Below are 25,562 nucleotides of genomic sequence, written 5' to 3'. Positions count from 1 at the left end.
TCAATTGTTTGTTCTTATTCAAAGTTTACTTAGAATTCATGTTAAGTGGTTAGAATTTCTTTTTTATTATCTTATTAAAACTTCAATTTTAAAAAATTTTTGTAGATAAATATGCAGTGTAAAATTTCGACATTTGGGAATTTAGTTTTCTTATCATTATAAGATAAATACTCCATAAGCATAACAAGTAAATGTTGTATAATTTTCTGTAGTCTACAAATTCAAGTACAATCAATCTTTAGTTCTATTATTCAAATATTTTATACCACTGCTTATTTTCTACTTTGTCACAGGCTATGAAGATGTGTCATGATATTTTCATGAGCATACCTTGCATTTCTGAAAGTTTGCATGTCACAGATTTGTTTCTCCATACTGGATAGTGAATAAAAGTTTAGGTAAGTTTTATTTTTATGTACTTTCAGCATGAAGAAATCATTGTGAACAAAGATTGAACCAAGCATCATTCATATCTCCTCATCCCCAAGGAAACAAAATAAAACACAAAGTTGCCCACTAAAACAGATCCACTTACATTTGTTGCAACTGATAGGACAGCCATTGCAAAGAGAATGTCTTGCCAAACTCCTATGCTATGAGCTTTAGAAGCTACAGTTCTCCTGTACTGAGTAGTCAGTTTCCAGGAATCCACTCGAATCTCTACAATATTATTCATGAGAGCAAGAAGAGGAGCCAAAGGAAAAGAGGCCACAAATAGTGTAACAAATCCAAATTGAATAACTGCAGAGAAAGAAAAATAAAGCACAATTTCATTACTGTGAAGGAGAAAAAGGGGGACACCCTGTTCAACTCCAGTGACTGTCTTCACTTTGGATAAATCTCCAAAGAAAACAATCCCGGCCTCGTTCTATCTGTCCACACAGGAGGTATAGTGGCATATCTGCTCACTAGAATTGCAAGGAGAAACTGGGTATGCATAGCTGAATTCCTTCCTTGTTCTTCCTTTTGGGGTATGTTTGTCTGAAGTAAGACTCTGTTCTCCTTTGCCTTTTATTATAGGCTGAGTTTAGATGTATGCTGGCCTATACTTTACACCTGTATTGGTATATTCATGGGGTAAGCAATCTTTTCTATCTTGCTAAACTATGTACTTTTTGAGGTCAGAAGTAATGACTGATTCATTTATATGCTTCCAGTAGCCAGCATGTGTGTGTGTGTTTGGAGGGGGCCTGCATTATATATGAGTAAAGGAAATGCACATTTTCTAGAAAAAGGTATTTGCTAAAGTCCGGATCTGTACTATGTAGATACCTTTCTAAATATGTTTTATTCTCTCTCCTCATTAATACTTGACAGTGGACTACACCTCTGTAAGCTGACTTCTCTCCTCATTTTTGTTCTGTTGTTTCCACAGTGCTTGGGGTAAAAATAATTAATGCAACCAACAGTTTCCTATATGAGTGAAGAAAAAAATGAAAGATACAAGAATGACTTTCCACAAAGAGGAAGTAATCTTGCCTTAGTCCTCTATCTTAAATAAATCTCAAATGTTTCTGGATTTCGGCTTCTCTCATAGACTGAATCAGCCTCGTTATCAAGTGAGCAAATGTGTTCTGACTCCCTCCTTTCCTGCTATCTCTATGGAACTGAGAGATAGAAAATGAAAAGGAGATATTATGTAGAAGCAGCATGGATTTTCTGGATCAACTCTCAGATATTTACCGAAAATCATTGTGGTGCAGAGAAAACTTATTAACCAGTCTCAAGTTTCAGAATCCTCAAACATAAATTATATCAAATAATGTTAGAATTGTTTCAAGATTAGAGATACTGCATGCAAAGTTTCCAGAATAAATTAACTCTCAGTTGTGTCTCAATGAATGCTAGTGAATCTTGCAATGAAACCTTGATTTAATCTATTAATTTTGGTAGTAATCTCTGATGCATGTGCGTACAGATTCATTTGAAACTTATATAATTATTAAAAATTACAGGCTCATCACCTCATAAAGCAAGGGTTATCTAATTTTACAACGAGCTATATAAAATAGACTTTTATTTGTCCTAAATTTACCTACTTAACTCATGCCTCACATGTATATGTTAAACAGGAGAATCTTGAACAATTTTGGGTCATCTCATTTATTCTATCATGGTTGTATGGCCTAAGTTAAGAGAAACATCCTTCTTAATTCCTCAAGCAAAACAGAGAAAGTCGCTTGAGTGGAACTGAATAGACTACAGAAACAATCCCCAGCACAATCTCTCCTAAAATTTCACCTCAAGGTTTCTTTTCTGTTTAACCCTGAAACATTTTAGGCATTTCTGGTGCTCAGCTTGGGTTTCCCTTACACAACTGACCCTATTCTCCTTTTCAGCCTGACATAAAGGACATGCATGTCAGACTCTGGAAATGTTTTCCAACTTTTTCTCTCCCTGAGTGTCACTGAAACAAACAAAAGGAGAAATGGCCATCAAAGCTCATTTGAGGCAGGTGTTAAAAGCAATTTTTACTTGATTTGGTTCACAAATATTAACATTTAACTGGATATAGAGTTCAATAGGAAGTATATCTCTAAGACTGGGGTCTGAAACTAAACTTTATTCAGAATTCTATGTTGATGGGGACAGAAAGCTAGTGAATCAATCTTCTCTGTATTCATTCTTCCATCTTTTCATCAGTAATTCAATGATTTGACCTACTATGATTGAACACCCACTACATGCAAGACAGAAAGAAATAATAAGAGATGAAGAACTATTTATTTTATTTAGGCTGACTCTGTTTCAGAACAGTGGTTAAAATTACCTGTTTCTAGGTACTCGTAGAACAGCCCAAGGGATCCAAAACTTTCAAGGTCATAATCCTGCTCCCATCGACTATAGAGTTTCTCAGAGTTGGTTCGACTTTTTCGGCGTCTCCACCAGTTCAAAGCCAAGCTGTAGAAGTGATAAAAGTACACACATGAGAACAAGCAAAAAGGAAAACATCAGAGAATTGGAGTGTTAAATCTATACATTGACAGAAAGAGAGGTTAAATAACCTAAAGTCACAGAGCAAGGAGAAATATGACTCTGATCAAGGTCCAAATAAAAATCTAGTGTTCTTTGCATAACACATTCAGAGGGCAACAGTTTTTATTAGGGTGTTTAAGAAAATAAGACAACCCTGGCTCTGTTTGCAAAAATATATTTGCTCAGAAAGTTCTGTTACAGAGCTAGCAGAGGAGAAGGTCACCACTAGGATCATTTGCTAACCTTCACTCTGCCATAATATTCAGAAGGAAATTCAAGAAAATAAGAAATTGATTATAATAGAAAATGTATGAAAAAGGAAATTTAGAGGCTTATATAACATGAAAATAACACTAAACTATAACACTGACAAAATATTAACCAACTAAATTTTATACTACTCAAAAAGATAATATATCATGATAATGCTGAACTACTTTGAGAAATAAAAAGTTTTAAAAAATTACCTTATCGATATAATTGATCACATTGACAGAGTTAAAAAGAAAAAATATAAAATTGTCTCAGCTGATGCAGAAAAATGCATTTTATATATTTTAAGTAATTGTTAGCACCTATTTATAGGTCAGGAGTGGTTGCTCACATCTGTAATCCCAGCACTTTGGAAGGCCAAAGTGGAAGGATTACTTAAGCCCAGGAGTTTGATATCAGCTTAAGCAACATAGAGAGACCTCGTCTCTTAAAAAAAATCAAAAAATTTAGCCAGGTATTGTGGCTCCTGCCTGTAGTCCCTGCTGCTAGGGAGCCTGAGTGTGAAAGATGACCTGAGTCTAGGTCGTTAAGGCTGTGGTGAGCTGTCATTGTGCCACTGCACTCCAACCTGGGTGACAGAGTAAGATGCTGACTCAAAAACAAACAAAAACAAAACAACAAAAAAACTGCTTATGAAAAAAAAGTAGAAACAGAAGAAAATTACCTCAATCTCATCTAAAATCCTAAGGCAAACATCATTCTTAATAGGAAAAAGTCAGAAGCATACCCTTTAGAATCAAGAACAAAATGTACATGATCACACTCAATATTCTACTGGAGATCTTGGCCAATACAAAAAGAAAAAAAGAAAAAAAAGTACTAAAGAATTGACAATAAGAGAAGATATCTATGATTATTAAGTGATATAATTACATAGGAAGTCAAAGTGAAGTTAGATATAAATTATCAGAAATAATAAGGTATATCAATATATTTCATTCCTGTATGCCCACAACACAAATTATATCTAAAAATATAATTTTAAAAAAGATATCATTTATAATAGCACTTAAAAGTACTTAAAAGTGAATTTGACAAAAAAATTGTAAGATCTAAATGTAGAAGTTTAAAATCTTTATTTGAAGATATTAAAGCTCAAAATAAATGTTCATAAAGAAGATCTGGCAATATAAAAAAAAAGAGTTGCCAGTCTCGGTGGCTCAGCCTGTAATCCCGTGCCTTTGGGAGGCTGAGGTGAGTGGATTGCCTGAGCCCGCGGGTTCGAGACGTGCCTGGACAGCGAGACCTCATCTCTATAATAAATCAAAAAATCAGCCAGGCGTCGTTGCACATGCCTGTAATTTCGGCTACTTGGAAGGCTGAGGCGGAAGGATCGCTGGAGCCCAGCAGGTCGAGGCTGCGGTGGCCGGGAGCACGCACTGCACTCCAGTCTGGGTGACAGAGTGAGACTCCAACTCAAAAAAAAAAAAAAATCAAGTTTTTATATTGAAACAAGTAAAATGTAATTTCAATCAACAAACCAAAATATTTTTCTATGTGAAATCTGACAAAGTGTTTCTAAAAATTAATACAGAAAGGCAAAAGACCAAGAAAAGTCAAGACAGTCCTATAATTGAAGAACAAGTTTATAAAACTTGCCTCACCAGATAGCAACTTATTATAAAGCTGTATTAAGCGACTGTAGTTTTGGTATAAGGATAGACAAATTCTGGAATGGTGAACTAGAAATGGCTCTGAGTTTGGTATATAGTATAAATGGTATTGTAGATCACAGACAGCAGAATGAGGGACTTTTGAATAAATAATAATATGATGATTTATACATATAATTTACATATATAGCTATACACATATGTAGACCATTGTCTCACATAATACATAAAAATCCTCCCCATACATATTAAGAATTTGAAAGTGAAAGATAATAATGCTAAAATATATTAAAAAGTTTACAAGTGGCCGGGCTCGGTGGCTCAATCCGTAATCCCAGCACTTTGGGAGAACGAGGTGAATGTATTGCCTGAGCCTGCGGGTTCGAGACCAGTTCTGGGTACCTTGGCAAGACCTCATCTCTACAATAAATAACTTTTAAAAATTAGCCAGGAGTGGTAGCGCACACCTGTAGTTTCGCCTGGTTTGAGATCAGGTACACTTATTAATGTTATGTGTACTCCCCTCACTGCAGTTTCTGGCCACTGCCAGTCCCGGAAAGGAGCTCTTAAACAAGACTTTTAAAATGCTAACCCACATAAGAAAAATGGATATAGTCTACCATACTAAGATTATGTACTTTTGTCCATCTAAAGCAGTGTCTCCCGGCTGAGAGTAATTTTGCCCACAAAGGGTACATTTTCAATGTCTGGAGTTGTTTTTGGACAACTCTGGAGGTGGTGAGTGATTGGTATTTAGTGGACAGAATGCAAGGATGCTGCCTACAACGCAAAGGTTAGTCTTCTCTATTCCTCAACAAAGAACTATCTGGTCCAAGATATCAATAATGCTGAGGCTAATAAATCATGACCTAAATATTCTATGAAAAAATGACAAGTTAAAATTTGTGTTGAAATAAAATATTTCCAACACATACAATCAAAAACCAGACAAAAAACAGTAAGTGGAAATTGTAAAGTATTAGTACAAATACTTAGAAAAAGATAAACTGCCAAGTAAGAAAATGGTTAAACAATGTGAACAAGTATTTTCTTAAAAAAGAAAACAAATATGACCAAATAATGTTTATTTAGGTTTTTAACCAGGAAAATGAAAAATAAGACTAAAATGAGAAACTTCTATTTCCAAATTAGCAAAAATCAATAAATAGGACAATATGAAGTATTCTAGCAATGTGTATTAAAAGAAACATCTGGCAACCCCTTTGGGTCTTCTCCCACTGAGGGAGCTTTTCTGCCCTCAATAAATCCTGCTTTTTTTTTTTAAAAAAGGAGGGCGTGGTGGGCTCGGTGGCTCAACCTGTAATCCCAGCACTTTGGGAGGCCGAGGTGAGTGGATTATCTGAGCCGGTGAGTTTGAGACCAGCCCGGGCAACTTGGTGAGACCTCATCTCTATAGTAAATCAAAAATTAGCCGGCGTAGTGTGCGCCTGTAGTTGCAGCTATTTGGAAGGCTGAGGCGGAAGGATCGCCGGAGCCCAGCAGGTCGACGCTGGGGAAGCCGTGAGTGTGCCATGGTACTCCAGCCTGGTTGACAGAGTAAGACTCCAACTCAAAAAAAGAAAAAAGGAACATCTATATACTGCTTATATTCAAACTGGAACACAAAGAGAAAAAAAAATGATGAAGAGAAAATAAACATCTGAATTTTGGAGACACTCTCAGACAGATGGGCATGCTATAATTGCAGTCACAATGTGTTGGGAGCCGGCCATGGAGGCCCACTGAGCGTTAGGGATCAGGAAGGGCTGTTAACCCTGAGACCACTAGGATGCGTTCGGGAGCTATTGACCCCATTTCCTCCCCCTTTCTACTCAGCACTAACCAGATTAAGCTCCTGTGAGCTCAAAACATGGAAACTCTCTGAGATTGGGAAGAACACAAGCTAACTTTAGAAGCTCATTGCTCCCATTCTTTCACAAACTGCAGTTTTGGCTTTCACACAACTTATAATTCAAACTCATGTCACATCTAAGAGCCTTAGTATTGGTGACAGGTTTCTGGGTCATGATCTTAGGATTTATTGAAGGTGTAAATTGTAGAATATAGTTTTAGAAGACAGCCATTTTGTTGAAAGAATGCGGCTGGGATAGTTGCAGGTAGCCCACTGTGAACTTTGGACTGGGCCACATTCCAAACATTTAGTTTGTAAAGTAAGTACTTAAGTCTGTATAGAATTGTTTAACTTGGTATTAGTACAAAAAGGGTTTATAGGCAATATTAAAAGGGTTTATAGACAGTACGAAAAGGGTTTAAAGGTAGTCATGAATTAAGGTTTCATGGATTAGGTTATGGGATTATACCTGAAAGAACATCTGGTGGATGGGGAATGCCCCTCCCACATCTGACTTTGTGTATAAAAGACCCGTTGCAATTCCCAATAACACACATCGCTTCTGCACTAGACTGGAGTCCAGTCTCTTTCTTTCTCTCTTCTTCCCCCCAATCGCCGATGCCATCTCCACCTTTGGGGTACCCTGAACCCAGCTGGAGCTGGTCTCTGGCAGCAATGGAAAATAGGTCCCTTAAGAAAGAAAACTTTGATAGAAATTCCAGCAGCTCTGTATCAGTAGCCATTATCTTAAATTTTATAATAGTTACTTCCTTGCTTTCTTAAGAACAGTTTTTTCATCTATGACCCATTCTGAGTTAATTTTTGAATGAAATGTACTGTTTATGAGTAGTTTCATTATTTTGCATGCAAATGTCCAATTGTTCCAACACCATTTGATAAAAGTACTATTTTTCTTCAATGAATTGTTTTTGTACCTCTGTCCAAAATAAAATGGCCAAATTTCTGTAGATGACAAATTTCTGCAATCTATATAATTTCCTCTTCTTCTTCTTTTTTTTCCCCCTAAATTTGAGTTGGAGTCTTTCTCTGTCACCCAGGCTGCAGTGCAGTGGCACAATCATGGATCACCGTAGCCTCAACCTCATGGGCTCAGGCAATCCTTCCAATTCAATTCTGAGTATGAGTAATTTAGTCTCCCAAGTAGATAGGACTAAAGGCACATGCCACCACACTCGTATTTTTTTTTTGTAGAGACAAGGTCTCCCTATGTTCCCCAGGCTGTCTCAAATTCCTGGGCTTGAGTCCAGGAATCTCAAAGTGCTGAGATTATAGGTGTGAGCCATGACACCCAGTTGCAGTATCTAGAGAGTATCTGTTTCTATAATCTCTACTCTGTTTCACTGATCATTATAACTATCCCTTCAAGAATCCCACCCTATCTTGATTAATGTAATTTTATAGTAGGTTTTAAAATCAAATTTTCTTTGATGACACTCAGTTTGGTTATTTGAATTTGCTGTCCTTCCAGGTAAAGTTTAGAATCCACTTTATACCTACAAACTCCTGTTGACATTTTGATTAGAATAACAATAAGAATATATATAAATTTGGGAATAATTGACCATGAACATGATAGTTCTCTCCAATTATATGGTTTTTCTAAATTTATTTTACCTAGATTTTTTAGTATATGACTTTTAGATTCATACCAAAACACTTTTTTTTTAGAGTTAACAAATTCTGTGCTCACCTATGTTCCTTGCTTCCTATACTTATACTTTGTTTTCTTGATCAAGTAGAACTTTCCATGAGGTTCTATATAAATGCAAACTCTGTTAATCTTTTTATGTTTAAAAATATCTTTATTTTACCTGCATTTTAAATAGCAGGTAACCTGGTTCTAGAAATCTAAAGTGAATATTCTCTTCACTCGGAACCTTAAAAATGTTCTACTGTCTTCTGGTCATTAATGCTATTAATAAGAAATGTGTTAATAGCATAGATGGCATTCCTTTGAAGATAGTTCATCTTTTCTTCTGATAGTTTTGTTGTTGTTGTTGTTGTTGTTTTGAGTTGGAGTCTTACTCCATCACCCAGGCTGGCGTGCAGTGGCATGCTTACGGCCACTGAAGCCTCCACCTGCTGGGCTCAGGTGATCCTTCTGCCTCAGCCTTCCAAGTAGGTGAAACTACTGGTACACACCACTAAGCTTGGCTAATTTTTTGGTTTATCGTAGAGACGAGGTCTCACAACCCCTAGGCTCGAACTCCTGGGCTCAGGCAATCCTCTCTCCTGGGCCTCCCAAAGTGCTGGGATTACAGACTTGAGCTAACGCACCTGGCTCTTCTGATAGATTTTAAAGACTGTCGGTGTATTTTTGATGTTCTGTAGCCTCACCATAATGAATGTGGGTGTGAATTTAATTCTACATACCTTGCCTTATACTCAGAATTCATTTTCATTTCTGAAACTCATGGTTTTCTTCATTTCTGGAAAATTTTAAGGAATGATCTACTCGAATAATTTTTTTCTCCACCATTAACTTAATTACTATTTTTTGGAACTACTAGTAGCTTAATGTGGAAGACTGTTCATCTAACCTACTGTTACTTTACTTTTTTAAAAAATTCAGTCTCTGTGTTGCCCTGTACAATATGAGAATTTCTCAGTACTATTTTCCAATTTACAAACTCATTCATCAATTGATTATATAATTGATTCCTTTTCATATTCATCTATTTTTGTTCCATTTCTGTCAGTTTTTATTTATTTACTGATCCTTTTTTTTAAACAGTGTCACATGCATGATTTTTTTCTTTTTAAATGGGGGGTATAATTCAGGGTCAGGTACACAAATGGTCATTATGTAGGTACCTTTGTTGATGATGTGTGTCCTCCCCCTCCTCTGGTCATTTCCCACTGCTACCAATCCCTTTCTTATAGTATTATAATTGTTCAAGGACTGCTTACGAGTGAGAACATGTGGTACTCAGTTCTTTGTTTCTGTGATAGAGCACTCTCTATTATAGACTCTAATAAGACATATGAGCAGCCAACTGATACATGAAAACATGTTCAGCCTCACTATTTACTGATCCTTTTTAATGACAGTATCACCTTCCCTTATGGTGTTAGTATTGTTAACATACATTTTTTTTTAAGGGGTTTGCCAGAATCTTCTAGTTAGAATCATCAGCTATAGTAAGGTCACATTCTAATCAGCGATTTTGTTAACAGCCTTTGTAGCATTAAATCTCATTATATATTTTAGAATTTTGATTTGTAGGCAAGCTTAGGTTTTTTTTTATTGCTTTTTTAAAAAAATATTTCATCTACCCTACCCGGTCTGTTTGTCTGTCTCCTACCCCTGCATATATAATTTTCCCTTGGGTGTGTGTGTGGGTGTGGATATGGGGATGTGTGTGTGTGTGTGTTTAATTCTTTTATTTACTCAGTTTGTCCATCTCCCTCCTCTTGCATATTTATCCTCCTTTCTGTGTTTGGTTTAGGGACTGCCTGTATTCTGTCCCTGGATTTTCATTCAAGTGCTAGGACTTCAAATAATTGTTTGGTGTTATTTCCTTTAGGGATGTGGTATGTCTAGTCACAAAACTAAAAAAAGGCCTGACTCAAGTCTATTACCCCTTGTAAGGATAAGCCCAGGTTCCTCCTTTATCAGCTCATGAAATAGAATCCTAGTAGCACTATGAAACTTTGTGTATGTTGACAGGGAGCATATTTTTAATCGTCTTTCATAAACACTAGAATAAGCCCAATCCCTGGCTTTAATTCCATCTAAACTTGCCAGTCCTCTGGCTTAAATGGAATACTTTTATTCCACATTATACTGAAGATGCCAAACCCTGACCCCATCATTTCCTAAGAGTCCTGCAGGAACACAGAATTATGACTTTATACTCTTTCTATTTTAATCCATGAGAATGTTCACCTAATATTTGAGATCAACTGGCATTTTAGTTTTCTTTTTAGGTGTATTAATTATTGCTATTTTTTGGATCAGAGAGTATTCTTTTCAATGTATTGGCATCATTTCACTTGCAACCAATTTTTATGCCAAGATGACATAGTACATAGATATTTTTACACAGTTCAACTTTTAGTAATCTGTGACATGTATAATAATATGCAACATGTAATCTACAGAGAATATAACATTTAAATTTCACAGTGAAATCATCATATGAGACAGAAATAACTACTTTCCCCTCATTTTTATTACAGCAACAGTTAAATATTTAAAAGTCTATATTCAGAACATTACATTTTATCTCATAAATAATTATTATCTATCAATATAATTTTTTAAAAATTTGCTAGCCATGAAACCAAAACCTGAACAAAAATAAAAGCCCTGTAATACTTTAATGCAATGTTCATTGCTGATAAAAAATGAAGTCTTTTGTTGGCTTAAATATTTCCTAACAAAGGTGCCATGATAATTTTAGAAAAATCTATCCTCTCTCAGAGAAAATCTCTCATGGGTAGTTAAATCAAATTTTAAAAACTTGTCAATCATACATACGGATAAATAGCTTCTTTAATGTTTCCCAAAATCTGTTTCCCGAACATTATTATGGTCAGTTGGGTCGTCAGTTCTACAAGACATCCTCCAGGATCACACTACTCAGAAGCAAGAGGGGAGAAAAAGAAGTGAATGGTGAAAGACAGAATTTTGCAACAACTAAAAGAAACCCTCAACTGTAAGATCTGAATCTCCATACTTTGATTGAAAGAGATACTAAAAGGATTAAAGAGATATTTAGCCCAATACTTCCAAACATGACTACAGACCCAGGCCAGGTTGGCTACATTAGATTCATCTACAGATTGTTAAACACACAGATTTCTGGGTCTCCCCCTTTAAAAAAAACTCTGAATTTTTATGTCAGGGTTAGGGTTGGAAGTTGGTATACTCTCCATGAAATCTGGAAGCCACTTATCTGGCCTAACTTTATAACCTATAGTGGAACTTTTTCTCCAGAAATATTTCTTCCTGTGCAGGCAGCATTCAAAAAGGCAGAACTTACTTATTTCATAGTTAATATTTCACTACCAAGTCATTGGCACACAATAACTTATTTTCTGAAATAAACTGGAAAGTTCACCACATGGCAGGGCTAAGCTGTGGACAAAGCTCTCTGTGAACTACACCTGTGTCTAGTCCAGCCACAACTTGTTAATATTTGAGTTAGTGCTGGGCACGCAGAAAGTATTCAGTTAATGTTGACTTATTGAAGATATAGAACTCATCTCTCAAGGAAATTCTTACCTCTTCACTCCTCCATGCATTAAACATATAGGTGTATTTTCCGGGGTAGCCCACCAACTTCCCTTTAAAGAAAGCTACGTAGAAGCAGGACGAGTAATAATTTACAAACTGAAACAGGAACATTTTCAAGGTAAGACTGCTCTCATACTCCTGGTAAGTTCGAGGAATTTCTGACAAGTAAAAAAAAAAAAAAGAAAGAAAGAAAGAAAGAAATTAAGGTTTAACGCACCTTCCTGTTTCTTCTTGAACTTTGTATTCCTCAGGGCAAATGGACATCAAGTTATATCGTTCTGAGAGACTCTGGTAAAATTAGAGCAATATTAAGTAACAATGGATTTTGTTTTAGGCTTTCTGCTGGACACTTTGTATTAATCTAACCACTGGAAAAGCCTAGGAAACAGTCATTATCACATTCAGAGAAATAGAATACTTATGGGAGGAGTCACACAGTCCGGATGTGGAATTCAAACCCACCCAAGACTGGAGACCAGCCTTATGCAGGCCCAACACACTATGTGCTATCTCAGAAACATGTCATAGCTTTCTCTCTCTGTTATCTGCTTACAATTAGGTTTAAACTAAGTGAGCTCATGTCAAGGGCAGGGATGATTTCTAACTGAATTGTGCTTCTCTCTCATGAATTAAATGGCTATATTAATTTTGAAAGCAATGTGATGACAAATGGCAGAAGAAATAGTACACAAGCTCCCTCTCCTTTATTTAAAATGCATGATCATGATCTTTCATTTTATGAATTCCAAAGAAAAGAAAATAGTAGATTCTAGCCAGGCATGGTGGCTCACGCCTGTAATTCCAGCACTTTGGGAGGTGGAGGCAAGAGGATTGCCTGAGACCGTAGGTTTGAGGTCAGCCTGGGCAACTTGGCGACACCTTGCCTCTACAATAAATCAAAAATCAGCCAGACGTGGTGGTGCACACCTGTGGTTCCAGCTACTTGGAAGGCTAGGGTGAAAGGATCACCTAAACCCAGCAGGTTGAGGCTGCGGTGGCCATGAGTGCCACTGCATTCCAGCCTGGGTGACAGAGTGAGACTCCAACTCAAAGAGAGAGAGAGAGAATAGTAAATTCTGTTCACACCACAGTAGAGCATCATAAAGCATAAGAGAGTAAGGCAGTATGTTTTTCTGAGTTGATAATGTCCCAGTAGTATAAGCTGACCCAGCCAAATCTACAATATTTTTGAAAATACTGGAACAGTAACACACAATATTCTAAAGATACAGATAACTCCCCCATTTAAGTACAAATTTAGCTGTATTCCTACAAAATCTCTACTGTGAACTTGAGTTATTTTTCTCACTGAGGAAAACTGTGACTTCTTAAGTGCAGTTATCTGCTGTGATTTTCTTGCTGTTGCCAGCAGAGAGAAGTAAAATCAAGAGAATTCCAAATTTGAGGATAGTACATAATGAAAGCTGTATCTCAGTGCCCATCCCAGTGCTAAGTGAATAATGTGTTCTTTTTGTTCAACACAGGCGAGATGCCAGTGCACAGATTCAGAGGAGCTTGAACACTGGAAAGAGCACTCAGAGAAAAGGCTTTGAGTTGACTTATTGTTAACTTGCCAAGGACAAGACCAGAAACAACTGTGCCCTGTGCTCTTCTGCTGACCGAATCTTTCATGTCACCTGTGACTCCTTTCACTTCCCCTTATGGCTTTAGGATACATTTTAATATTTTAACAAGAAAATAATCCAAGTTATAAGAAATTGCAACTGGAAAGAAAGCACTCAGTTATAGATTTATTTAGTAGGAGTTGATGGTTCTGCTTTTCTCATGATGGTTTCCAAAATCAAATACCTTCTTTAAACCATACACATGAAATATAATACAAATTACCTGGGTCTTGAGTAAAGTGAGGATTTTACTTAAGATTTGACTAACCCCATCAAGAGAGGATTAAGACAAGCATTCTCAAAAAGATCTAGTGTCCAAATTCTTTTTGTTCATTTCTTGTTTCTCCTTCCATTATAATGAACCCAAATGTTGTTCTCAGGTAATTCTGATGCACCAGGCTATGGGACTACCTACAGAGCAAAACTACCTTAAAATGTGCCATTCGATAATGAAATTCCTGAGAGGTAATCCAAAATGGATGCATAGTATTGGTATAAATCCTTCTTCAAAATTACATGACTGATTGGCCCACTTACCCATTATTGTAATCCAGACAGATATCTTCTCATAAAAGAAATTCAAGATCATGATGACAATAAAGTTCAAGCACGATCCTGTGAGTGATGTGGCTATCTGAGGAGTAAAGAAACTTTTCACATTCTTTAAGGATTCAGCACTTTCCATGAATCTAGCAAAAGAAGCAAAGACTGACAGGCGGTACACAATGACAGCTACCATACTGGAGATGACAAGAGCCATCTAAGGAAGGGAAACAAAGAGTTGGTTACTTGGGTCTCTGTATATCTGTGGTTGCATACAGATCTAAAACATTGACTATGAAATCTTAATATAGATCTAAAACCTTGACTCTGAAGTCTTCATACAGATCTAAAACATTGACAATGAAATCTTATTGAGGCGGGAGGTGGGAGGGGGGAAACTGTAAGGTAAAGCACTCCTTTTTCCCTAGATCTTTTCCCAAAGTTCAATTATGGAAAATGCATACAAATTACAGTTTATTTTCTACAAGAGCTATAATGAAAATATAAAGAGGCCAGAGAAAGCAAGGGGAGGGAGGGACTCAAGAAGCACTGCAGATGAAACTACTTAGTTGCCTGTTAAAGAAATGAACAGTTTTTAAAGAAATGCTCACCCATAATGTCACTGTGGCTCCTGAAAAAAGGTACCATGGTATACGAGCATGTAGAGGCATGTAAGGTTCCATCTCCTATAATATTGAAGAAAACACATAAAATTTGGAAATATAGCCTCAAAGTTGAGACTTTAAGCAATAGTCAAAATCATAGAAACCAGTTGAAACAGAAGCTTCCCAAAAAGATCCACATAGCTCATGGAAAGCTACATTCTGAAAATGGCTCCTTCCCTTAAAGTAGAAAACTTCAACCCTCCTAGATGAGATATCTTACACATGATATGAGGCAGAATAAATACACACTATTTCTTGAGTGTTGAATTATGGTATTTAGGGCCTGGCAGACAGGAAACAGAGTCAAATACTGAAGGATGCTACTTGGATAAACATGCTTTATGAGGGTTAATGATGTCTAATATTATTCTAATTGAATTAAATGCCATGGCATTCCTTTATAATTTTTCTGCATGTTAAATTGAGTACTTTAAAAAAATATTTATAGCATAAGCTGTTTTCTTCCACATAGTTTAGGAGCCCAGACTTTTCCACCTTCAGGCTTCAAGAGCCATTAATAAAAGATATTATGTCAGCTGACAATCTTAGCTACATCAAGAGGTAAGTAGATTTTGCATAAAAGAAGTAAAAAGCCATTAAAAAAATAGTTGTCAGTGGAAATTTAAATCAGTTAATTCTATAACATATAAAGATTTTCACATTTTAAGGATTTTCAGGGTGACCTGAATGCAAACAGAATTCTGAACAGGCAGAGTGGGCTATTTAAGAGCTCTACAGAACCTCAGGATGTGTGGTTCTGTAGATGTGTATAGATCTATACAAGTTGTATAGATGTGTAGGTATGGGTGCCTATATGTGATCCTGTTCACGTGTTCATGTGTGCACATTAAATGTGTATTCATGCCTGTGTATACCTTTTTGTGTGTGTACATGTGTTTGTCCATTCATATGTGTGTTTCCTAAGCAGACTTGGTTGTGACAGTTTGGGTTATATTTAAACAGTAAAGAAGAATTGCCAGTCAAATAGGAAAAAAAAATACTCTGCCTCTTGATTTCCAAGTCATTAAAGTTACGTGAAATGGGTGACTCACAGTGAATCAATGCATATTACTTTTCAACTACTTTCAAATGTAAGCATTCAATACACTTTTTTTTCCTGTTACTTTTTGGCACATACAATAAGCCCAATTTGGTTTTATTTTTTTATCTCATGAAATAGCAATATAAGCATCATGTCATTATTATGTCAATATCTTTTCTTAATTTCAAACTGCTAACTAATTGTTAATGTATTTCTGAGTTGTTTTTCTCCTTTATTCATTTACGGTTTTTTTACTGAGATCTTTTAATGCAACTTAATCAATGCTTAGTGAATGTCTACCTGTGAAAAAGAATTTTGAGAGTTAAGGACTGCAAGAATAGTGTCCTGGACAGGGTCAGGAATTCTACTGAAGTTATTGCATTTGAGACATACTCTACTCTCCTTTAAATAACAGTAACATAGTGATTATAGATTATTGGAAAATAAGGGCTCTGAATATGTGTAGCCAAGATTCTGATCTTTGAAGACCAAGTTTCTTCCGTTTTCACAAGTAAGGTGCCAAGAAGTCAAATGACTCTGTCAAAAACATACAGCCAGTTTGCCAGTTAAGGATCCTAAAATCTAGACATTCCCCCTCCCCCAGCACCAATGCAATGATTCCCACCATAATCATTTAAGAGACAATTTGAATTAAAAATTTAGAAAAATAAAATAATCATGAATAAGACTGTCACCCTACTACAACTACAATTTAATTTTTGCATATTAAGATAGTATCCTTTCCATGTCTATTTATATGCAAAGCCCACCGCCTACACACTATTTTCCATTTTCTTTTTTTCTCAGGTAGCATTAATTATATTTTTGTATCTACTTTTGCATGTGTGTGAAAATTTTCATATACATACCTATAAAATAGCATATAAATATATGTATAGAGTAGAAACAACTAAAGGTGTTTATCTGATTTATATGTTGGAGAACACTTTAAAGGCAAATAAAAATCTCATTATGATGATCCACATCATTATCATTATATAGTAACCTATGGCACTGTGTCCATTGAGATTTGCTGTCCATCTCAGATTCTCTAAGCTACCTTCGTCATGGGATTCATTTTCCTGTGTTTACACATAGCTTCGAATTCAGGTCTCAGCTGAAGCTGCTGCTGCTCCTCTTCAAAGTCCACCATGTCCCACTCGTATTCCAGTCTGGCTTGTCGCCGTTTCCAAAACTTCAAGAATAATGTGACTGCAGACAAATGAGTACACACAACCAAGCATAATCAAGAGAAGGAAAAATAAAGCGAATAAGAAAGTTACCTTTATTTTTCTACTCATCTCATTAATCACTTTGGTTGCAGGATGGTTCATGTATTTCAGATGGCTATTCTATCACCGTTATGTTTGATGAAAAATTATTACTTAGTAATGTTGGCATGATATTGTGCAATAACATTAAAATAACTCACATGCAAAAATTTAAATTCATTTCTCAGTGTTCCAAGCAGCAAACAAATATATATATGTATATACATATATTTTTTTTCAGACACAGTACTTTGTTCTCTTTACTCAGATAATTTGAAGTATAATTTGACTTTAGTTTTTACTGAACACAGATTTTTTTGCAGCATGTATCTTTTACTGAAATCATTCAAGTCATTGTATCACTTTCTCAAGTTTAGAGAAATGTTATTTATGAAGCATATTTAACAAAAGCATAAGAGCCTTCCCCCAGCGTAATTTCTCTTTCTGTCTTTTATATGCACACACATATACATGCTCATATTATGTATATATGTGTATATATATATCTTCAACTTGAATATGTGTATATGTATATATTTTCAAATTGAATAATAACATATTTACAGAAAGGTATATAAAACACAAATGTACAATTCAAAGAATATTCACAAAATAAACACACCATGTAATTGGCACCAATATTAAATCAAAAAATAGAACATGAGCTGCCCTGGAAACCCTCCCTCATGACTCTTCTAAGAGATAAAAATAAATAGTTCCCTAGCTTCTAATATTACAGAATATCTTTGCCAGTCTCTGAACTTTATATAAATATCATACAAGTTTGTGTCAAACTTTTTTTGTTTAATTTTCTTTGTTGCAAAAGTTCATTTCTTTTTATTGATGTATGATATTCCATTGTATGATTAAATCACAGTTTTAGTGATCTATTCTTGTGTAGATGGACATTTGAGGTTTTTCCAGGTATTTCCTATTAGAAATAATACTGCTGTGAAAATTCTTCTTCATGTGGACATATGCGTGCCTTTTTATTGGGTTTATATCTCAAAATAGAGTAGAAACACAATCAATATTGACTTTTAATTTTATCTCCTACAGAAATTCAACTTTTAAAGTTTTCTTCTGACTCACATTCTATCTTTTAAGTAATTGTAAGGAACTATATGTACACTTTGAAGTCCTAATTTATCTTTCTTTAAGTATTATTATAATTGTCTAGCTGCTCTCTCAGCTTCCGACGTATATCCTTTCCAGTGCAAATATATCTATCACCTGACTGCTAGTTTTTGTTTGTTCATTTGCTCATGCATATATTTGCTTACATGTATTAAAATGTATTAAGTTGTAAGAACACTTCACAATTGACTTAACCTCTTAGTAAATTTTTAAGTGTACAATTCATTATTGTTAACTATAGGTACAATGTTGTACAGATCTCTCAAGTTTATTCATCTTGTTTAATTGAAACTTTATGCCCATTGATTATTGTTTAGTAACTCCTCATTCCCTAATCCCCTAGACCCAGGTAACCTACATTCTACTCTTTGGATCCATAAATTTAACTGTCTTACATACCTCAGATAAGTAGAATTACACACTGTTTCTCTTTCTGTGACTAACTTATTTCATTGAGCATAATGTCCTCAAGTTTGATCCATAGAGTCACATATTGCAGAATTTTCTATTTTAAAAAAAGCTAAATATTATTTCATTGTATGCAGTTTCTTTATCCAGTCATCTCTTCATAGGCATTTCTCTTGTTTCCACATCTTGGCTATTGTAAATAGTGCTGCAATGAACATTGGAGTGTTCATATAGCTTTGAGATCCTGCTTTCAATTATCTTGAATATTACCCCAGAAATGGGATGGTAGCATCATATGGCAGTTCTATTTTTAATTTTTTAAGGAATTTCCATAGCAGCTATACCATTTTGCATTCCTATCTACAGTGTGTAAAGGTTCTAAATTTTCTATATCTTCACCAACATTTGGTGTCTTTTTTTTTTTTTCATGATAGTCATTTTGACAAGTGGGAGGTGAGATCTCATTATGGTTTTGATTGGCATTTTCCTGATGATTTGTGACACTAAGCACTTTTTCATATACCTGTTGGCCATTTGTATGTTTTCTTTTAAGAAACATCAATTCAAGTCCTTCGCATGTTTTTTAATCAGGTTATGAGATGGTGTTTGTTTTTTTTTCCTTTTGAGTGATAATTATCAGATTAATAGCTTGCAAATATTTTCTCCCATTCCGCAGGTTGCCTTTTCATTCTGCTGATTGTCTCCTTTGCTTTTTGATTCAGTCTCACTTGTTTTTATTTCTATTGCCTATGCCTTTGGTGTTATATCCATGAAATAATTGCCTGACCAAGCATGAATCTATCCTTGAAGTTTTCCTCCAAAAGTTTGACAGGTTCTGGTCTTATGTGTAGGTATTTAATCTATTTGAGTTAACTTTTGTGTATATTGTAAGATAAAGGTCCAATTACATTATTTTACTTGTGCATGTCCAAGTTTCCTAACACCACTTGTTGATGATATGTGTCCCTATATCAATTCTTCATTGTGTATTCTTGGCATCCTTGTGAAAGATCGGTTGACTACACAAGCATGGATTTATTTCTGGACTCCCTACTCTATTGTATTGGTCTATATGTCTCTCTTTATGCTGGTATCATACTGTTTTCATTAACACAGGCTTATAATATACTCTGAAATCAAGAAATGTGATTATTTCAGCTTCTTTTTTTTTTTTCTTTTTCAAGATTTGGCTATTCCAGGTCTTTTGTGATTCCACACAAATTTTAAAATTGCCTTTTCTATTTCTGTAAACAGTGCCTTTGGGGTTTTGATAGAGATTGCATTGAATCTGTAGATGGCTTTGAGTAGTATGGACATTTTTAGCAATATTAAGTGTTCCAATCCATGAACACGGGATGGCTCATTTTTAAATTCCTGCAAACATTTAGAAACACAGGCAATCATTGCTTTGTGTAATTCCATGTGCATAAATTTCAGTATCCCCAAATCTGTTAAATAACATTAAACCCCCAACAAGATGACCCTACTTTCAGTTGCCATAGTATGTTAACTGTAAACAATTGCACAAAGTACAAACTTTACTGTCAGCTCTTCAGTCCACAAATCATTTTATAAATAACATATGTGCATCATGATTAGTGATCAATCAAATTACCTTTTTTAAAGTCTGTTGCAGATTGATAACTACACATCTGTTATTAAGCTCATGTACAAACAGAAAAGTGTGTATTTGTGTTATTTCCTTGCCTATGATAAATTCAAGTGACATTTTACAACACATAATCATAATTAAACTATAAAACTGGTCAACAAAGGTGAAAGTGCAGCAAAGAAATGAAAAGTGATAACACTACAAATGAAATTAAAGTCAAACCTAAATGGAACGACAGAAGAAATACCTGACTGTAAGAACTGCTGATATAGTCACCATTAAGAGGTCCTCGGTGGCTCAGCCTGTAATCCCGCACCTTTGGGAGGCTGAGGTGAGTGGATTGCCTGAGCCCGCGGGTTCCAGACCCGTCTGGGCAGCGAGACCTCATCTCTACAATAAATCAAAAATCAGCCAGCCGTGGTAGCACGCGCCTGTAATTCTGGCTACTCGAAAGGCTGAGGTGGAAGGATCGCCAGAGCCCAGTGGGTCGAGGCTGCGGTGGCCAGGAGCAGCCACTGCATTCCAGTCTGGGCGACTGAGTGAAACTCCAACTCAAAAAAAAATAAATATATAAAAGAGGTCCTTATATATACAGCCAGACAAACTTAGTGAAGGCAAATGTATTGACAAAAATAAGGAAAACAGTTGTGAAGGAAAGGGTGGCAATGTGCCAGAGGAAGTGATGTCAGCAAAAAAATATAAAAAAACGCAGCTTAAAGCGACTCTTTGAGAAAGTTCACGACATTGAAAATACAGAGGCTAGTCTGTTGGAAGCGAATCCTCAGCCCACATTGTCCTATCCTTGGAATATTGTCCAACTTTTTCCCTTCAACAAAATACTCCTCAAATTTCGTGTCTCCTCAAAAAGGCATATTAATTCTTCCAGTCCAAAACAAAGGGAAATCAGTCCTCTTCTGCAATCTCTCAGCCCTTGAAATGTACTTCTAAGAAGATAGCCTTTCGATTCTACCCCAATTAGATTGTGACTTTCTTAATAACACGTAATTCACACGCGCATCCATTCTATCATCTAATATTGATTGTGAAATTCATGAAGCAAGAGCTTTTTCTCTATTCATTTCTTTACTCCCTATGTGTAGTAGATGCATTGTTAGTAGATAGAACAAAATTTCAAGAGTTTAGTACAATTAAGCAACATTTTAATATTTGCTTGTTGTTTTATACTACAAAAGAACAACTATAATAGATTTTAGTAGTATTTGGCTGCCATGACTACACAATAGATTGGATGTTATACATATATCGCTAAATTTTAAAAATACACTAAGTAGTTAAACCATTTTTGTCTCAAAATTTGTGATTCTGAAGTAGAAATAAGAAAACTGGCCAAATGGGATTGTGAGAGAACTTAATGATAGTATATAATAGTTAGCAAAAAGACTGCTTTAAGGAAACAGAAAAGATATGTATTAAAAACAAAAGTGTTCCAATGATTTCTTGTGACTACATGAGTGTTGAAAAATCACAGAATTGAGGCATTCCCTGAATAGGATTCCTAAAAATTAAAGTGACCCTTGGCTTAGGCCTTATAGACTAAATAGGACTTGAACTTTTTCACAAACAGAAAAATAAAATTAGCATCTACATTATTCATGTACCCAATAGACACCTGAATATATAGCATATATCTAGCCTTAGAACTGTAGAGATGGAAGCCATCGCATTTGGTCTAAAGAAGCAAGTATCCAGTGATGGTATTGGCTTATAAACAATTATAATCATAAAGGCATGCACACTACAAAAGTATCCTGTAGACTGCCTTAGGCAAGATGGACATCTTAACAATGTTGATTCTTCCAATCCATCAAAAGAGGACTGGATTAAAAAATGTGGTACATATACACAATGGAATATTACGCAGTCATAAAAAAGAAGAAAATCATGAATTTTGCAGCAACCTGGATGGAATTAGAGTTTATAATACTGAGTGATCTCTCACAGAAACAAAGATCTGAGTATCACATGTTCTCACTCATAAGTGAACCTTGAACAACTACTGTAATACTATAAGAAAAGGATTGATAGTGGTGGGAAACTATGGGGGGGCGGGGTAGGGAGGGGCAGGGAGGTGGGATTAATGGTAGTCAATATTTGTCTGGGGAATGGGGTGCACACCTCATCAATAAGGGTACCTGCACAACAGATATTTGTATACCTAACCCTTAACTGTACCCTAAAATTAAAAAAAATATATTTAACAAAATGTGTCCTAAACCCAAGAGTCACATATGTGCATATTTAAATCCCTTATTGTCTAGAACAGCACCAGTCCCAGGGTGGAAACTTAAAAAAGTACTTGCCAAATTATGCTAAAATATAAAAAAAAATGAAATCACTCAATTTCTGAAATAAACTATGAGTGAGCACCTTACATTATCTTGGAGTAGGGATGATTTTTTTAAAGAAACACAGGAAACAAGAACAAACATAAGGGAACGTGTTATGACCTGTTACAGATATTAAAACTTCTATTGCGTATGTTCAGGATCAAATGTAAATGATAAATTGAAAAATAACTGCAATTTCTGTGGCAGACAATGGGCTACTGAGTCTATTATACAAATGTACTTGTGAATTATTATAAAAATCAAATACTTCAAAAGTCAAGAAGATCCAATGGCAAATACATATTAGAAACATGTTCAATCTCATTTGTGATCATGTAACTGCAAGCAGAAACCATCATGAGATAGCATTCCCATCCATCAAATTGTAAATGACAAAAAATAATTGTCAATCACCTAGCTTATCCAGAATTGGAACACAGGAAAATGCATACAATATTTGTAGAAATATAGGTTGGTGGCCGGGCTTGGTGGCTCAGCCTGTAATCCCAGCATTTTGGGATGCCGAGGTGAGTGGACTGCCTGAGCCTGCGGGTTCGAGACCCACCTGGGCAAATTGGCGAGACCTCATCTCTACAATAAATCAAAAAAATTAGCCAGTCGTGGTAGCACGTGCCTGTAGTTCTGGCTACTTGGAAGGCTGAGGCGGAAGGATCACCGGAGCCCAGCAGGTGGAGGATGCGGTGGCCGGGAGTGTGCCACTGCACTTCAGTCTGGGAGACAGTGAGACTCCAACTCAAAAAAAAAAAAAAAAAAAAAGGAAATATAGGTTGGTGCAAACTTTACATAAGGCAATATTGAAATACATAGTAAAATGTTAGAATTGCAAATATAGATTTTCCCTAGAAATTTACTTGCTGAAAATTTACTCCTAGAAAGTAACTGTACAAACATAAAAAGATGTTTGCTCCAACATTATCTGTTTATTTTTTAAAACTTTAGATTTAGTGTGTACATGTGCAGGTTTGTTACATGAATATATTGTATAATGTTAGGGCTTCTACTGAACCCATCACCCAAATAGTGAACACAGTGCCAATAGGTGGGTTTTCAACACTGGTTCCTTCCCTACCTTCACCTTTTGGAGACCCCAGTGTCTACTATTTCCATCTTTATGTCCATGTGTACCCATTGTTAGCTATTTGATTTTCTGTTTCTGTGTTAATTCATTTAGGATAACTGTCTCCAGCTGCATCCATGGTGCTGCAAAGGGCATGATTGTATCCTTTTCTATGGCTGCATAGTGTTCCATGGTTTACATGTACCACAATTTCTTAATTTAATCCACCATTGATGGGCACCTAGATTGCTTCCATGACTTGGCTGTTGTGAATAGTGTTGTGTTAAACATACGAGTGTAGGTGTCTTTTTTACAGAACAATTCCTTTTTCTTTGGGTAGCTGTCCAATAGTGGGATAGCTGTGTTGACTGGTAGTTCTATTTTTAGTTTTTTGAGACATCACTGTATAGCTATCTGCAGGGGATGAACTAACTTACATTTCCATCAACAGTGTATAAACATTTCCTTTTTTCTGCATCCATTTTAATAATAGCCATTCTGACTGGTGTGAGATGTTTTCTCATTGTGGTTCTTGTGCTACATTTTCTGATGATTAGTGATGTTGGCAATTTTTCAAATGTTTTTTGGTCACTTTATGTCTTCCTGTGAGAAATATCTGTTCATGTCCTTTGCCCACTTTTTAATGGAGTTTTATTTTCTAGTTGTTGTTTGTTTAAGCTCCTTAAAGATTTTGGATATTAGTCCTTTGACGAATGCCTAGTTTGCGAATATTTTCTCCAATTCTGTAGGTTTTCTGTGTACTCTGTTGCTAGTTTCTTTTGCTGCGCAGAAGCTCTTTAGTTTAAGTTTGAATTGTTAATTTTTGTTTTTGTTGCATTTGCTTTTGAGGTCTTAGACATACAACTTTTTGCCCAGGCCAAAGTCTAGAAGCATTTTTCCTAAGTTTTTTTTTTTTTCCTAGAACTTTTATTGTTTGAGGTCTGGCATTTAAGTCTTTAATCCATCTTAAGCCAAATTTTGTAGGCGGTAAGATGTAGGGGTCCAGTTTCACTCCATACGGCTAGCCAGCTTTCCCAGCACCATTTATTGAATAAGGTGTCCTTTTCTCATTGTATATCTCTGTTGACTTTGTGGCAGATCGTCTGGCTTCATTTCTGGTTGTTGTGAGGGGGCCCAAACTCTGTACGGGCTCCATGCTTGTGGACAGCTTCCGTGCAAGTGGCTTTATCAGGGGTTGCTTGCAGTGTGTAATTCTTTTTGTTTGGTGGTGCAGGTCGGGCTGCAGTTCAGTAGATGACATTTAAAGGGAAGAACCAGCAGGAAGGCTGATGCTCCGTGGACGCACCTGCCCTGACAGGGGTGACAGGCAGGAAGAGGCTGTGATGGGGAGCACCAAGGTGTCCTGGGAAGGGGCGGGGGGAGGGCGGCAGGGGGCGGGGCGCCAGCTCCTCATCCTGAGCCGGCGGGAATGCGGTCCTCTTCCCTATCACGCCCCTGTTGTGGGGCTCGTGACCTTCTGTTTATAAAGGCCTTATCCTTTGGTTCCCGGCGCGGTGCAGCTGTGGGTCGCAGACTTGCCTCTCTGCTGGCTACCACTAGAACACCAGAAAGGTATACACAATGGAATAATATGCAGCCATAAAGAGGGACACATATATGGACTTGGCAGCAACTTGAATGGATTGGGAGTCGATCACATCAGTGATCCATCACAGAAACAAAGAACAGGGTACCTTATGCACAGAAACAAAGAACAGGGTACCATATGTTCTCACTCATAAGTGAACCTTGAACAATTATAATACCATAAGAAAGCGATTGGCAGTAGTGGGGGGAGGTTGGCAGTTAAGGGAAACTGCTGGGTGGGGGGAGGCCATACCTCATCAACCAGGGTA

The 25,562-nt window shown here is 36.2% G+C and overlaps 1 protein-coding gene across 1 annotated transcript in view; it reads right to left on the bottom strand.

Annotated features, from left to right (window-relative positions):
• ANO5 (anoctamin 5) overlaps positions 1 to 25,562 on the bottom strand; it is a 43,632-nt gene that overhangs the window by 10,966 nt on the left and 7,104 nt on the right. The window contains exons 6-12 of the mRNA XM_008055202.1: positions 16,913 to 17,064; positions 14,757 to 14,831; positions 14,140 to 14,362; positions 11,966 to 12,135; positions 11,219 to 11,316; positions 2,771 to 2,901; positions 536 to 741 (exon numbers count right to left, since the gene is read on the bottom strand). Of these exons, the coding sequence (XP_008053393.1) occupies positions 536 to 741; positions 2,771 to 2,901; positions 11,219 to 11,316; positions 11,966 to 12,135; positions 14,140 to 14,362; positions 14,757 to 14,831; positions 16,913 to 17,064 (1,055 nt within the window). The remainder of the gene's footprint in view (positions 1 to 535; positions 742 to 2,770; positions 2,902 to 11,218; positions 11,317 to 11,965; positions 12,136 to 14,139; positions 14,363 to 14,756; positions 14,832 to 16,912; positions 17,065 to 25,562) is intronic.

This window comes from Carlito syrichta, unplaced genomic scaffold, assembly GCF_000164805.1.
Source record: "Carlito syrichta isolate Samal-C Ts95f unplaced genomic scaffold, Tarsius_syrichta-2.0.1 Scaffold301773, whole genome shotgun sequence".
Lineage (NCBI taxonomy): Eukaryota > Metazoa > Chordata > Mammalia > Primates > Tarsiidae > Carlito > Carlito syrichta.
Note: the sequence above shows the minus strand (reverse complement) of the source record. Positions and strands in the feature narration are given on the sequence as shown.